At 41.5% G+C, this 16,931-nt stretch overlaps 1 protein-coding gene across 15 annotated transcripts in view; it reads right to left on the reverse strand.

Moving 5' to 3' along the window:
* Positions 1–16,931, reverse strand: part of PHLDB2 (pleckstrin homology like domain family B member 2) — a 123,150-nt gene that overhangs the window by 12,312 nt on the left and 93,907 nt on the right. For 10 of the 15 annotated variants that reach the window (XM_081797271.1, XM_081797265.1, XM_081797258.1 and 7 more), the window contains 4 exons: positions 15,695–15,794; positions 11,708–11,728; positions 9,687–9,722; positions 7,666–7,873 (listed from right to left, as the gene is read on the reverse strand). In XM_081797271.1, coding sequence (XP_081653397.1) covers positions 7,666–7,873; positions 9,687–9,722; positions 11,708–11,728; positions 15,695–15,794 — 365 coding nt within the window. The remainder of the gene's footprint in view (positions 1–7,665; positions 7,874–9,686; positions 9,723–11,707; positions 11,729–15,694; positions 15,795–16,931) is intronic. The other 5 variants (XM_081797286.1, XM_081797308.1, XM_081797253.1 and 2 more) reach the window with 2 other exon arrangements.

A 16,931-nucleotide genomic window follows, 5' to 3' on the forward strand; every position in this document is an offset into this window, starting at 1 on the left:
CAAGCCATAAAGAGACATGAAGGAAGCTTAAATGCATATTACTAAGTAAAAGAAGCCAATCTGAATAGGCTAAATACTGTATGACTCCAACTTGATGACATTCTGGAAAAGGCAAAACCACGGAGACAGTAAAAAGATTAGTGGTGGCCAGTAGTTTGAAGTGGGGGGTGGGAGGGAGGGAAGGATGAATATGCAGAGCACAGAGGATTTTCAGGGCAATGAAAACCCTCTGTATGATACTGTAATGATGGGTATATGAAGTTATACATTTGTCCAAACCCACAGAATGCACAACATCAAAAATGACCCCAATTGTAAACTATGGACTTTGGGTGTCAATATGGGTTCATCAACTGTAACAAATGCACCACTTTGGTGGGGGATGTTGATAATGGGGGAGGCTGTGCATGTGTGGGGACAGGGGGTATATGGAAACTCTCTGTATCTTCCTTTCAATTTTGCTGTGAACCTAAAACAGCTCTAAAAAATTGTCTTTTAGAAAAAAAAAATCAGTATTTCCTGCCCTATTACAAAGCGCATCCATCCAGGAAAGGGACAGCCTTAGGACTGTTGTCTCCTTGGAAGCTTAACTAATCTCTGTACTTTGCAGGGTTACTTTGGGCCAATTTTTAGCCAGGTGTGTTCTCCTGATAAAGAGAGAACAGTTCATTTCCATGAACTGTTGGGGGAGGTAAAAAAGGGTGAGTTCTGTTCTCTTCAACCAGTAAGAATTAAAGAAAAAAATCTTTAATTTTTTTGCAGGAATTCCTCTTTATTGAGAACAGTCAAGGTCATAGATGTTAAGTGGCACACTTCGTCAGCTCAACTGAGAAAGCCAAAGACAAACATCAGGTCCTATAATCGCACAATATGGTGTTTATAATCGAGAGTGTTGTCTGTGACATCAGGTATATATGTCTTATGCTTCCTAATGATTTGGAAATAAATAATTTGATTTCACTAAGTCTCAGGTCTTAAAAACTCATGAATTAAAAAAAAAAAAAAGCATTCACCGATAGTCTAACCCCCATCTGTCCTTCAGTTCTTTCTAGAACATACTCCTTTTTCATTTAGTTTGTGCCTGAGCATTGTTAGCTACAGAAAACTTACTGTATCCATTCCTTCATTGTTTGGATAACATTGTTAGAATGTTGATACTTAAGTTGAATCAAAATCTATCTTCCTACAGCTTCTATTCACTGGCCTAAGTATGACCTTGAGCTGCATGAAACCTATCTGGATGAACTGGTTGGAAATAACTTGGTTAGAAACAAATATTTTCAGTCCATGGTTTTTCATATATCTGTAATTTGGGCACATCCTGGGGGCAAGTTTTCAAATAGTTATCTGCCTTTAAATATTTCTGTTCATTTTTTAGAATTTTTCAGGGTGTTTTCCATTTATTTTATAATATTTATAGTTTATTTTCTGCCAATTATATTCAATTTGCTTATTTGGCAATACTTCCATAAATATCTTAACTTTTGCTCCAAAGGAACTCAATTTTTCTGAAAACATTTGATAGAAAATACATTTTAACATTTACCACCTTGTGTCTTCATGACCTGTAGGCACCTAAAGTCACCTACTTTTTTGAGCTACATTTTATAAACCTTTAAAGCTATGTTGGTTATTTTGTTTAAAAAAATAATTTGTACCCACGGACACCTACTTGTTCTCTATAGCCCCACTTTTGCTATTTTTGATTTTAATATTTCCTTGACACATAAACCACTTTTATTTAGCAAAACTCCCGCTGCTCTGTGATACTCTGTCACCGCCATTTTTCCTTTTTTGTCCCATCAGGGTTGCACCTACACTGAAAAGCAAAGGCTGCTGCAATGGGAATGTAGAGAAAAGTCTACGCTTGTCATACCATGGCATCCATGGCAGACGTCGATGTCAGCAAGTGAAATGCTGAGCACCTGCCATGCAAAAGCAGAGTCTGAAGTCCCTGAAGATAAGCTTGATAATGCATTCCCTAGAGCACAACACTCATCTTTGCTTTCTCAAGCGCATCCAGATTATAAGAGGAGTCGTGTTTCTTTCCATTGCTCTAACTTCTGACCTTCTTCAAAAGGCAGGCACACATTTCTGATCTTGCATGTGATTGCTGTAAGGATGCTGGTGATACTCAGTCATTGGGCCATTAACGATATAAAGATGACTAGTTTTGGTGACTTTTCCTACTTGGTCATGTTCTGCTATTTTGTCAACTGAAGATTTCTTTGTGCATCTGACCAACTTTGGTAAAAACCATATTCATAAAGAAAAACAAAACTTCCAGCAAGGGTAAAGGAATCCAAATAGCAGATTTAAGGTTTGTAGGACTTTTAGAATATTCACTTCATAGGCAAAGGCAAAAACAGAAAAAAATTAAAAAAGAAAAGCAAAGAACAATGGCATACAAGTAATAAGTAAGCAAAGCAAAATAGAACAAAACTAACTGGAGCAAAACAAAATTCTCCAGAAAGACACAGAAAACTTTTCCAAGACGGCCATCAGTGCACCAGTATTGCCATTAAATGGAGCCAGGGGGCGCCTGGGTGGCTCAGTCCGTTAAGCAGCTGCCTTTGGCCTGGGTTGTGATCCCGGCGTCCTGGGATTGAGTCCCGCATCCGGGATCACTGTTCAGCAGGGATTCTGCTTCTCCCTCTCCCTCTGCCCCTACTTCTGCTCCTTCTCTCTCTCTCTCTCTCAAATAAATAAATAAAATCTTAAAAAAAAAAAATGAAGAGCCAGTATCCCAGAATATTTATTTTCAATTAATCTTCTCAAGTATTTTTTCAGCTTCAGCAAATTATTACTCCTCATGAAATGTCTAGCCCTTCTCTGTTCAGTAGCTCCTTGAATATTACAAGAACACAACAAGCCCTCCGACCCTTCCTAATGGTTTTTCACATGGTTTCATACACCTGGTCCCTTTGACAGTTGGCTGCCCCCCGCCCCCCATCACTTTGGATTTTTGTATCTCTTCTGAAAGAACTCCCTAAAATAAAATGCAGACACTGAGTGTTGACTATCTAGGGTAAAAAGCAAAATACAAACCTTTGTCTAAAATGAAGAAATCTGAAGCATCTGAAATTCAGATAAAAGCATCCCTTAGACTCAAGTTCAGCCACAGATTGCCCTCAACTCCGTGCCCGGTCTTGCTCCCCACCCCACATGCACACTGCTGGCATTTAAGCAATAATGAAGGATCAAGTTCCCCCAACATTTTCTCCAAGTATGAGCACAAGGTCAGGGCTTGGTAAATTAGTAATAGCAATTGTGATAATAACATATCATTGTAGGCAGTATGCAGAACACTACACGGTCTAGGCCAAGTCAGTAATTTCAGCAGAAGAGAGGTTTTGTGTAGAATTGACTCTCAGCTGCCATTTTCTATGACCCAAAGCCTGTTTTCTTAGCTTTTTGTTTGGTTAGGGTGTAAGTAATGATGCTGAAAAAGCAAACATATTGTCTGACTCAAGTAACTTTCTGGTGGACACAAAAATGATGTCTCAACAAAAAGCGAAGGGCCAATGTACCCACAGCTCTGTGTAATTCTGAAATTCTACAAATGGCTTCTTGTGACATAATAAACCACAAGACTAAGTTTCTGTCACTAGAATTTCAGCATGGAATTACCTCTTTAATACACATATCATTTCAGGGTATTTTAATACATAGCTTTAAAAAATCTCACAAAGAGAAAATGTTTTAGTCCTTTCTTTCTCTTTCTACCCAACTTCAAAAAGTTCTCATTAAGGATGTGTTGTCATAATATACATTCCAAACATTTGTTTCTTACTACCCATTTGCCTAATGTTTATCATAGTATTTTCCATCATAATAGTAGATACAAGCTTACCTTAGGGTAGCATGAATTTTTTAAAGTAGATGGTGGTACAGAAGCAAAATGTTTGTTTCCCTCTCTCTCCCTTATATACTAAGCCTTTTACAGGTATCTTCTACTTTGGTTTCAATGCTTTTTGACATTTAGAGGATCGGACAGCACAATGACATAAATACTACTGGTAATTTCTGACCATGGTGATTGGTTATCTGTGATGGTTAGTGCCCTGGGTCAGGTCTGCATGAACTAAGGATACACAATGGTCGTGCTCATGTCTAACTACCTGCCAGGAATGCCCCACAGGGACGCTGTCTTCTTCATTCGGAGTATTCACTGGGATCATTCTCATTCTCTACCTCTGGAAACCATTTTAAGAAAAAGCAACCGGGCAAACAAATGAAAATAAGTTCAGTTCTTGCCCTGCCACTGTGCTTAAGTGTCCAGATCTGAACTTGTAATGCTTGGTAATTAGAATCGAAGTGGATCCTTTCTGAGTAATTTCCTGTGCCCGCTCTACACACCTGCTGTTCACCACCACTAAATATGAGAGGTGGGGAGGGGCCATCTGGAGGGAGGAATATTTACTTTCAACTTTTGGAGGGTGGACGAGGCAGGGAGTGGAAAAATGCCAAGACAGGCAAATGCTTAGAGTGTATTTCTTTACTAAAGACTACTCAAAAATAGATAAACAGGGCACCTGGGTGGCTCAGTCAGCTAAGCGTCTGACTCTTGGTTTTGGCTCAGGTCATGATCTCACGGTCGTGGGATCGAGCCCCATGTTGGGCTTGGCGCTCAGTGTGGCGTCTGCTTGAGATTCTTTCACCCTCTCCTTCTGCCCCTTCCCTGCTCTCTCTCTCTGTCTCAAATAAATAAATAAAAATCTTTAAAAAATATATAAATAAGACGTCAAGCTATCAAGAGTTCACCACAGAAATATTGGTATAAAATGTTCACAATTATTTGGGAAGAAGGGAGAATAGTCTGCTGTTTTCAAAATAACGACTAAGTACCAAGTGCCATCGGAGCATGGGTATCCCTCCCACACTGGGAATCTGTGTTCTCGCTCTTAATGCCCATTTTTATTCCTCCTGTCACCATGCTATCATAGTCGCTGGGTGGCTGACTTTTGTTTGTGTCTTGTTATTCAGAAGCACCACATTTGATTAGTCAGTTTACTGTCATTTATGAATAACTGCTCAACATGCTAGGCTTTCTGTTCTGAGCAGGTCAGCTGCTGGCACCTGCTGGCCCGGCTCGGACAAGCACGGGGCAGCGGACGTCACCAGAGAACCTTCAGTGCCAGACGGTTCGCTGCCCACTCCTTCCACATGCTCAAGGGTCTCCCCAACACAGTCGTGTGAAACTTTTTAAAAAGTGAGCTAATATTGAATAACATGAAACACTAATCTTCTAACCTGACATAATAATGGCAACCCCCAAAAGCTTTATTCTTTTTTTTAAGATTTATTTATTTTTGGGGGGGACAGGACCAAGGGAGAGAGAGAATCTCAAGCAGACTCCCCCGCCAAGGGCGGAGCTGATGCAGGGCTCGATCTCACGACCTGGAGATCATGATCTGAGCCAAAACCAGGAGTCGGAGACTTAACCGACTAAGCTTCCCAGGCGCCCCAAAAGTCCTATTCTTTATCATTACATAATCTCCTCCTTCAATTTAGGTCATCCCCATGTGACAAGCAGCAATACAATTCTTACTGGTGCTTTAATATTTTTCCCCAGAGACTCTTTTCCTTCTCTGATAGGATATCCAATAATATTAATATTTCACCCATTGATGCCAAAATGAAAATACACTGTATACTTTATTTGCCACAGAATATAACATCTGTCTTCTTCTCCTTTTCCCCCACCCTTAAAATTTTCTGGCTATAATGTCTGGTTACAGTTGAGTCTCATATTCTTTTCATTTATGAAACATGAAATAACCCAAAGCTAAGTACATTTTGCTGATATTACTTTCCCTCTCTTGCTGTCATTCTCTTATTGCAGGTGAGGGGAGAGCAAATTATTCAAATCTTTGTAAAGAAATAAATTATATTTACAGGACGGTAATTTTCCATCAAAATGTTTTAAAATTCACCATTGTCTTGTAGGCAAGAAACAATCCTTCCACTTCACTGATTAGCAAGTAAATCAGGACCAAGAGCATTCTGTGATCTGCCTCAAGGAGCATGATTGCCACCCAAAGAGCACACGCATTCCTACTTCCAGCCTGTGGCTTCAGTCCAACAGAGGGAAGTTTGTTGATGACAATGATCCAACTAGACATTTGTATTTGGGACACACAAGGGCTCAATTAACATTTACTGAATATTGGATGTTTCTTAGGTTGAAATCATAATGGTTCTCAGCCAATTAAAATAGGTCAAACAAAAATTAAAAAAATAACAAAATTGAAAATATGGCCATTTTACTATACCCTGAGGTATTTATTCAGCCAGCCCTTACTGAATACCTACTATGTGCTAAGATCTCTGCTGGGTGTAGAAACCAAAAGATCATTAGCCATCCTCCTTGACATTGAGGAATTCACCAATTAATTACTGTAGAAAAAATTTTACACTGTCATGTGATCAGTGATATAATAGAAAAAAGAATCAAGTGCAATGGAAACACAGAAGAAAAAGGCCCTAAAGGAGAAATTTTCATGAGCTTCCAACCTAAGTTTAAGCCTGAAGAATGAGGAAAGTTTCTCCAGGCTCAGACGGGAGTAGGGGGATGGAGATGGTAAAGATATTTACAGTGCCAGATACTACCGGTGCTCAGTAAGTATGGATTGAGTGAACACACAAATGGAAGGATAAATTGACTGTAGACAGTGTTGTGCTGGTAAATCAGCTCTCTGGAGGGAATTAAAAACCCTGATATATAGCAAATGTCGATTTATGTGGAGTATATACTCCCACCATGGCCAATTTCAAACTACCAACATGACATCACTGATCACACGTAGGTGGAAATATGCACATTTGGCACTTGCCAGCTAGTATGAGCCAGCGCCAGCCCACTGTTGCCTCTAGAGCACTCTGTAAGTATTTGTGGAATGAAGGAGCCTATAAATGAATGAGTGAACAAACTACTTGATTCCAGACCTGGGACCAATATGGTCAAAGGCACAGAGATTTGCGTATTCATCACCCTCTCAATTAATAAGAAGCCCTGTGAGGGGTATCAGGAGGAGAGAGTGAATGGGGAGTTGGGATGGATCCAGAATGCAGGCTCTAGGGCATGACTTTTCTCAAAGGGAAGTAGTTTTTGAAGGGGCAGAATACCAGGACCAGATCTATATTTTAGATGTGCCTTTAGCTGTAATTCCGTAAGACCATCTTTGCTTGCCTCCAAGTATGAACACGAATGTGAATGGTTAAATCCTTACAAAAATTTTAATATGTGGAACAGCTAAAGCCTTGCTTTTAATGAAACAGAAGTGTAAGAAATCCTTCAAATTTCTTACTGTATTGTCGGAAATGATTTCTTTATTCAATCAAAAAGAGCCCTAATGAGGCTTGCAGTCAACCAAAAGAGGCAAACGACTTTTGAAGCACAGTATACACGTGAATTCAAATGTAAAGAAACAGAGTAAAGAAGAAAAATGGATTATATGATGTCTGGCTGGCTAAGTCACACAAAATACAAAGAAATTACTTTCAAAGGCTGCCATGACACTCAACCCTCTTCTGCACCATAGACTGTTTATGTCTCAGAAATTTGGGCTTGTACATATACATCCCTCCGAACTGATGACTTTACTTTTTGAAATCAGCAGGTGCTTTTCTACACTGGAAACCTTAACCATGAATACATCTTACCTAGAGATATTGTCAGGTGAGTAGGCGGAGATGCTGGTCTCCATGCTATCGGAGCTGTCTAGGCTCAACGTATCAAAGGCCTGGTCCTTATAGCTGTGATCGGGGTAGTGGAAACTGTTCAAGTAGACATTTGATTCAGATGCTGTGCGGTTGTAAAATTCAGAAGATTTCTGCCTTTGTCCTTCACTCATCTGTTGGTGATTATACCCTAAGGAAAGAGCCATAAATATGTTAGTATGCCTCATTTTCTAGTCTTAGATCTTCTGAGACTCAAACCAGCAACCCGAAACATCTGCCTCTGAAACTTGGACCTTGGTCTAATTTGTTTTGAAGCCAAGAAGATCAAAGGCACAGCATCATGCTCCATGCAAGCAAGAGTTTCAAAGAAGTGGTCTTAGGAGTGATCTTTTCACTCAGTGGATCATCTCACATTTTCCTTTGCCATTCCCACATTGCAGCGCAACTGAGAATATATCAGCACACACAAAAACAAAACAGGCAAAACCAAACCAAAACAAACACAATTAAAGGCCTTGTATCTTCTAAAAATAGCTGGGTTCAAGTGAAGCAAGATGACTCCTGGTGGCAAGCAACAGCTGGGTCTTAGGGCAGTCACTTCTTCAACAGTATTCAAATTTAAGGAATACTTGATCTGGTCGTAAAACAGCAGGTGGATCACCTAGGTGTAGGATTTAAGGATCTTGTATCTCATATTATCACTAACACTTTTGATCTGGTAAAAATCCAAACTGCACATTTTTCTCATTCTTCTTTTTTTCAATTTTCCTTGCCCACCAATTATTTAAAACATTCACAGTCAAAATCCTCCCTTTGGGCGCACAGGCCTCCTAATTACCGTATACAGAGCTCTCTTCTTTTTCCACCTTAGCTGTCAGCCCTCAGCTAGTTGGTGGTAGCCAACCATATGAAAATGCAGAACTCACATGAATCGCAGCAAAAGTGCCATCAGTAAGAGGCTTTTTCCTTACCCTGGTCCTTGGTCAGCTGGCCTCTTAGGTCATGGGCTTTACTTTGTGTTGTTGGATGGCTTGCTCACTGGTGGCTGATTTGGGGCAACGCAAATCGAATTATTCTTCCTTTCAATTCTCTATTTGCGACACACGCAGGAAGCAGGAATCGTACTGATAAACCAGTTCCTCAACTCATTAAAAAGACGTTTCTCTAGCCAGCAGTAGGTTGCCATCCCTTTCTCCCTCATCAAATTCACCACCAGATCCATTAAGAGTTTATGACTGGACCATTTGAATTTCGCCTCTTTCCTTGCGCTCTCCCTATCTCTGATGAGGCTTTTAATTGGTAATGAAATGGTCAAAAAGGCAGCCAGAGGGTGAAAGGGGGGCAGCGATTCCAAACAGCTTCCTCAGCTGTCAGCTGAGCATTTGCATTAAAACGCAGAAGCCACATCCATGAGGCTTTTTTAAAAAAATTTTTAAAATTTTATTATGTTATGTTAGTCACCATACAATACATCATTAGTTTTTGATGTGGTGATCCATGATTCATTGTTTTCATATAACACCCAGTGCTCCACGCAGTACGTGCCCTCCTTAATACCCATCACCGGGCTAACCCATCCCTCCACCCCCCGGCCCGTCTAAAACCCTGTTTGTTTCTCAGAGTCCATAGTCTCCATGAGGCTTTAACAAAGCATCGGAAACCAGAAGTTTCTGTAAAATGATTTTAGTTCCATGGGGAGTTTGCATGCCAAATTATTTGGAGTCGTTTTAAATATCAAAGTGCAAATATGTTAGTTCAGATGAGGGCATTTCTGGGGAATTCAGTTTCCTTAATATAAGCTGTAATTATAAATTACAAATACACACGTAAGAGCCACATATCGCTTAGCTAAGGGAAGATGCAACACAAAAGAGCACACCACGACACTTTCGATAGAAGGCCATTAATCGTAGTGATTAACACAGAGAGCATTAAGTGAAGCCAATACATAAGCGTGGAGCTTGTGCCTTAAAAAAAAAAAAAATCATTACTCAGATATTTACCTTTGATACTTGAACTTTTGGAATTACTAATTGCTCCTTTTAAATCGTTTCCAGTTATTATGAAAAGGAGAGGGCCAAAAGAAAAAGAAAAAACAACAATACCAGAAATTATTTGAAAAAGTCACACATGAATCTTTCCTTATGCTTTCAAAAAAGCCTATTGGCAAAGAAATCTTCCACACTGGCACCAACTACGTGGAAGACACTTCCTAGTGTTAGTACGAAAACCAAATCCCTAAAAGAGCCACGTAATTTAAAACATACGAGAATTATCTCCTTGGCATTGACATGAGGAAAGGCGAATCCCTATAATGCCACTAACACCTTCTTGGAAAAGCAGAGAAGACGGTGGGTCCTGATCCTCAGATCTTCCACGATTTTTTTTCCCCCAAAAGTATGGCAGAATAAGAAAATGAACTTACAACCTTCAGGTGAAGTAGACAGGACACTAAAACGACTCAAAAATTTCAGATGTGGGCGCAAGGCCCAGCGGTGTGACTATGTGCTAAGGATTGTGAACATAAATCCCCCAGGTCACCCCGTTATTCGTCAGAGTTCGGCTCTATGTCTGAGAGAACCTTCCACCACTCTGGCAGCAGGATGAGTGAGTACCTTAGATTTTCACGGCAATTTAAGTGAAAGAGCATGCTGCTAATGAGCATATATTTCCTGGGGCAGGATTTTGGTTTCCTGTGGATCTAGGGTGAGTGGAAATATTCTACCTCATGGAGAAGCTCATTTCTCCCGACTGGCAACCCTTTACTAATCACAGTGAACTCAGTGGCCACCTGGCTTAGCCTCCTCCCTCCTGAACAACTTCAAAAAATTAAGTTATCTCTCCAATCACAAATAAAGGCCTGGACCCCTTCCCTGTGGTTCTGGAATTGTACCTGTGTGATTCCAAAGAGCTGGTTTTGGGACTCGGGCTCTGGCCTGCCTGTCCAAAGGTATAGAGACTTCTGATGGCGTAAACACCCCAGGACAGCAGCAGGACCAAACGAGGAGGGTACCCTGGTAGGAGGCCCAGGAAGAACTGCTCATGCCACTAGGTAACCCCGGAACAGATGCCAGCTATCTTGGGGAGGGGGACGCAGGTGTCCTGAACACCACGGGATCCCCATTTATTTAATATGGGGATGTCATGAACTAAAGAGCCACAGAATCAATTCATTTTCTCATCTATAAATTCCAGTTTCAGCAGTGGCTAAATAAGGAAGTGGAATGCATCTACTGTCTGGGGTGAGGCAAAGTAAGTGCACTGGGAAAAACGAGACTTTCCCAATCCCTGAGACTATTCGTTTTTTTGTTGTTGTTGTTTTTAAATTATGTAGCAAGAATAACATCCAGCAGTGGGTCAGCAACTAGAAAGCAAAGAGGGCCTTGTAAATGCTCTGCAGCCTTTCTATCTAGGCAGAAATAGCCATTGGAGGGGAAGTTATAAGGTTTGTAAAGTGAGCGCTGACAGTATCTGAGGCTCGCCACTCAGCAGAGCACATGCAAGGAACCCAAACTAACTCAACTCTCATCACTGTCGGAGAGAGCCAGTAGAGCGGACGAGCAAGGCCCATTTCTTCTTCTTATTCATGCCTACCTATGAATTCTGGCTAGTTACGCCTGAAAACTCCTTTGTGACTTAACCATTGTGCCATTGTGGAACATACAGTTTTGCCAATATCTTCCAAAATGTGTTTTGTTTCCCTCCTTTATTTATTTATTTATTTATTTATTTATTTTAAGAGAGGGAGAGGGGGTGGGGCAGAGGGAGAGGGAGAGAATCTAAGCAGACTCCAAGCCCAGCGCAAGCCCAACACGGGGCTCGATCCCACAACCCTGGGATCATGACCTGAGCCAACATCAAGAGTCGGACGCTTAACCGACCGAGCCACCCAGGCGCCCCGTGTTGTATACTTGAAATGGTTAACTGGGCTTAATATAGAAAATGAGATGACTTAAAACTATAATCTGGGTTTAAGAGACTAAGAGTAACAGTCTTCCTGACAAGTTAGCATATCATAGCTCACCTGCTGAGAAATTCATCCTTCCTAACCATAGTCCACAGCCGAAGATGAAGGTACAGGAGGAGTCACGAATGAAGGAGGGAATGATGGAGAAAGGGAGAAAGAGACAAGATCAAAAAGGATGACAGGAGACCAGAAAAATATGCCATCATGGACAGTGTTAGTCACATCGCCAGATTAACAAGGCGAGATGGATGTTCACATCTCTAGATTGCATCTGAGTTTATGGAGAGGAATTTGAGAAGTTAAAAAATAATAATAAGCTTATGATACATGCATACAGTTAATCAACAACATTTGGAAAGAAACATCTTTCACACATATTCGCCAGCCAGAAAACAGGGAGAATAAAAAGGAGCTCATAGCAATAAAACAGTTCTTTTTCCCAAGCAGACAGCAACAGATAGTTTTAAGAGCTAGGGTTTATAAAATGCCATTCAATTATTCAAAGCACAGTCCCCTCAAACTTTATAACCAGTGTGTCCTCTGACACCCTGCATCTCTGCCACCTGGCCCCAGTAATAAGTATCTTATTTATTCAAGCCAGTCATGCAAACTGGTCTTCACTCTGCACGAGGTCTGTCTTCTAAAATAGGCTTAACTGGAATAAATAAGTAGGAGCGTCCTAAATCCTCCCCTCCTCCCCTTCAGCCAGGCTTATTTATACCTGGCCTTTAGAAAGCAGAAACCTCAGGTTTTACACTTAGCCTATATACATGACCATGCCCACTCTTATCTTTATCTAGATTCTGAGTCTTGCAAAACAGTGCTTCCCCAGCACTCTGGTTTCCTGCAGGGTCTGACCTTGTAATAAAAAAACAAAACAAAACAAAGGGGCTCCTACAGCTGCCTGTGAATGAACAGCAGCTGCACTCAGGATTGTGCTTCTAGCAAACGTGCAACAATTTTTCTCTCTTGTGTAAAAGGAATGATCCTTAGGCTAAAAATCCACTATTTTACAGTTTCAAATCCGATCATTTCTTAAAGATGACTTAGCAATGACCTTTCACTATTTGCTGAAAACAAAAACACCACACGAGGAGGTTGTCATACCTTTCTTGGACTTTCCTGCATTTAACAGAAGACAAAAGGACAAAGATTTCATTCATTCTAGAGCTTACAAAGGAACAGTTCACAAGTTGTACAAAAGCCAATAACCATTACAACTTTAAGAGCTGGGTTCCTGGGCTCTCTGCTTTAAACTCTGCTCTCAAAGATCTTTGTTGGCATGATTCACATTGTCAGTTCTATGAAAACAGTGCTGATGGAAGGAAGGCTTATACTTACACCATTGTCCTTGATGTATCCGTTATGAACAAGCAGCAAAAAAAAACAGTTCATTTAAGTTAATTGTGTAACTCCCCCCAAAATGATAAGATCTATTACATTTAAGTCAATGAAAATGTGTTGGGTCCAATTTTCTCAAAACCATGGAATTTTACTGGCATTTGCCATTTTAGTGACGCCAATACCGTGTTAGTGAAACAATTCTAAATGCAATAATGATTCATCCCTCCTGGTCTTTGTGGGCCACCTGTATGGGTTAGGAGAAAATCCTGCCAATTTTCCGGTCTATCGTGGCTCTGAGAAGTGCAGTCCCTGGCCTCTCCCCCTCTGGCTTCACAAGACACATCATCTCTGCTTGGAACAACACACACAGGATGGTTCTCGATTTCCTCACGAGGTGCCTCATCAGCACCACAGGGAACTCTTTCAGAAGAACCCCACTTGAGAGCTGCAGCAGGAAAGAATGCAGCCGCAGTTTTCCCAAATACACAGAAGTGAAGTACATGGGTGAAGGACCAGAGCAGAAAGATAGCTCTAAGTCCGTGGCTTTTGCAGAGTACATCCCTACTAGGACCTAACAGAATTGGCTCACATTTCCTCTAGGAACCTAGCATGGGGATTCCCATAGAAAAATAAAGATCAAACATCCTTCGGTTTCACCAGAATTCTCGTAAGAATCCACTTACATGATAATGTTAATAGCTCTTGAATTCGCAAATCTCTCCAGTTAGTATAAAGGTCTGGTTTTTCTTACTCTTTAAGAAAACACTTTTGACATAAAATGTGGTGTTGAGGCCAATCCAAGCTCTGATGTGTTCCACCAGTGGGAAAAACTCATTTAAAAAGTCTATAAATATCACAGAAAAATGCTTTAACAGAAAATAGACTTGACCCACAAGTGAACAATGATAAATGAGAGCCCAAACATCAAGACTCATTTATGTTTATTATTTATAAATCATAAGAGATATTTTAACTTAAGAAATTACAGAAAAGAAAATAAAAGCGAAGTTCAATCAACTGTATTTGATTCACATGTTAACATTGTAAACCTCCCATGCATTATAAATCTCTCTTAAGAATACTACAGCCTCTATGAACTCTTAAATCATCTCTGTTAATGATTCAAAAACCTCTTTCAAGTGATATATACATATATATAAACATATACACATATACACATTTTATATATACCAAAATTCATATATATATATATAAGTGTATTTTTTCTTTCTTTCTTTTTTTTTTTCTTTTGGCGAGAAACCAGTGTTTATCCCCTGATACCACTGGCAGAAGGGCTGAGCAGTCAGAACTGAATTCTAGCCTGGCTGGAGGGAAGGGCTTCAATTCCACTAATGCATGGATGCATTTAGAGCCCAAATGCCCACCACTCCATTGGCATCCCCCTTTATATCCTGGGCATTCCCCCATCATGGCATGTACCACATTTCATTTAAATAATCTTTTTTTTTTAAGATTTTATTTATTTATTTGAGATAGAGCAAAAGAAAGAGAGAGAGAGCTAGCACAAGGGGGGGGGTGGGGGAGAGGGGCAGAGGGAGGGGGAGAAGCAGGCTTCCCGCTGAGCAGGGAGCCCGATGTGGGGCTCAATCTCAGGATCCTGGGATCATGACCTGAGCTGAAGGCAGACATTTAACGGACTGAGCCACTCAGGCGCCCCTTAAATCATCTATTATGTGTCTTTCTTCGTCACTAGAGTATAAGCGTGTCAGGGGTGAGGACTGTGTCATTCATTTGCATTCTTGGTCTCTAGCACCATGCCTGCTCAAAAGTTAGGGTCATAGAAACTATTGACCTAAATGACTGTTTTGACACAACTCTAATCCTCTCAACGAGAAGCTCATCTCTGGAACTGTATTATAGTAATTTCTCCCAGCCCCACAAGGACTATTCGATCCCATTATAAATGCAATGTACTATTAAAAAGAAATGAAAGATGCTGAGAATCCAAGTCTACCTGAAACCCAACAACCACATAGAAGAAAAGCTCAGACCACATGAAAAGCCCTAAGGGAATTCTGTCCTGGGCCACTAGTGTGTTAGCTCAATGACTCTTTAGCATATGTTTCAACAGAGTAGTCGTTCAGCCACAGACCAGGTAAGTGGCTTTGTTAAGTGCCCTGGTGACCTCTCCAGATCTCTGTGATCTCTCTTTTCTTTCTACCCAATGGGAAGCTTAGTCATTCTTGAGGGGCCTTCCTGGTTTGGGAATTCTGTTGAATTTAGGAGGCGCAGTGGGTATGTTTAAAAGGTGCCAGCCGTATGTAGAATAGAAAAAGTTACCTTAGTACAACAACAAGGATATAGAGATCCTTCCCCGAAGAAGACTCCTTAAGAATAAAACTGAGGATCCTGGCTGTTCCCTCTCTAATGATCCTCACCCCTGTTCTTGCTCCCTCTCCTGGGGAAATTCTCATGCTTAACCACAGACATGATGTGTGATTTATTATTTTTTTTTAATTTTTTATTTTTAAAGATTTTATTTATATGACAGAGAGCGACACAGAGAGAGGGAACACAAGCAGGGGGAGTGGGAGAGGGAGAAGGAGGCTTCCCGCTGAGCAGGGAGCCCGATGCAGGGCTTGATCCCAGGACCCTGGGATCATGACCTGAGCCGAAGGCAGATGCTTAACGACTGAGCCACCCAGGCGCCCCCGGATGTGTGATTTAGAAGGCACCTACCTCTGAGCACCCTCCGGGAGTCTGAGTCTTTGGTCACGGCTGCCAGAGAGTGAGGGAGGACGCTGCCGCAGCTACTGCTCTGTCCCAGGGGCAGGTGAACCTGTGCGAACCGGGAGGAAATACTTCAGGCAAACTGCAAGCCGAACGGTCCTCCCGGACAGGGCCACATCCCCGTTGGCATAGCTCCAGGGTCAGCCCAGAGGGCAGGGAAGGTAGGAAGGAGGAACGAAGGCGTCCCGAAATTCACGCTACGTGGCAAAGGCCAGTCTTGGACCCTTCCCAGGAGCCCCACAGCAGGCTCAACGTCACCGTGCTCTCTCCAGTGGCAGCAGTTCCAAAAATGAAGACAGATGGGGAAACGCTGTCCCTTAGAGAACCACTCAAAGTTCTTCATGCGTAAGGAGCCGAGGGCAGATGCAGGGACAAGAATGCATGCACATCATGCACAAGGAAGAGAAGAGCTCTACTTGCTAGAAGTGTCCCAATGCCCCTCTCCCCCTGAACACTGGAGAAACCTATTCACTACCCCCCGAGGGTTAGCACTCTTTTAAAATAGAAAATCTTTAGTGTAAAATATACCTGGAACACCAGTTTATGAAATAGATTAAAACAAATTTACTCTGATTGAGGGCAAGGGAAGGGCCCCAAAGCCTGGCCCACTCAGAACCTCCTTCTCATCTGCCTCTCCCCCTCTTTCTGCAGTGACCACCACCACCCCCCCCCGGACACGTCGCAAAACATGAGTGAGGACTCAAGTGTCACACCATATGAGTTCATCGTCCAGCTTCACTGCTAACCAGATGAGGGCGCTTGGGCTAGCTGCTTAGCCTCTTTACACCTCAGTTTGTCTGTACGTACAATGCGAATAATACAGAGAACTTTTGCTGAATAGTGTTGCCAGATTTTAAAATGAGACAATCCATATAAAGGGCTTAGTCCAGGGTCAGGCTCATAGAAATGACTCTCAGTAAATATTTGTTGCTCTTATTCCTGGAATCCAGAGTTTATATCCTCCAGTTTCCAGATCTGGGAGGTGGTCATGGGAATCTGTCAAGTAAGTGAACGCTATTCACCACTTAATGTGGTGATGGTAGAAAATACCCAGGACTAGGTTCTTTGGTTACAGAGTGCACAATTCCGAACGTCCTCTGAATAGGATAGAAAATGCAATATAGTTTTATGTCTGCCCAACAAGCAAACTTAATGGTTTATTATTCAGCATTTTCTATTAGAGCCT

Source organism: Leptonychotes weddellii, chromosome 1, assembly GCF_054177405.1.
Source record: "Leptonychotes weddellii isolate Sample4059 chromosome 1, ASM5417740v2, whole genome shotgun sequence".
Lineage (NCBI taxonomy): Eukaryota > Metazoa > Chordata > Mammalia > Carnivora > Phocidae > Leptonychotes > Leptonychotes weddellii.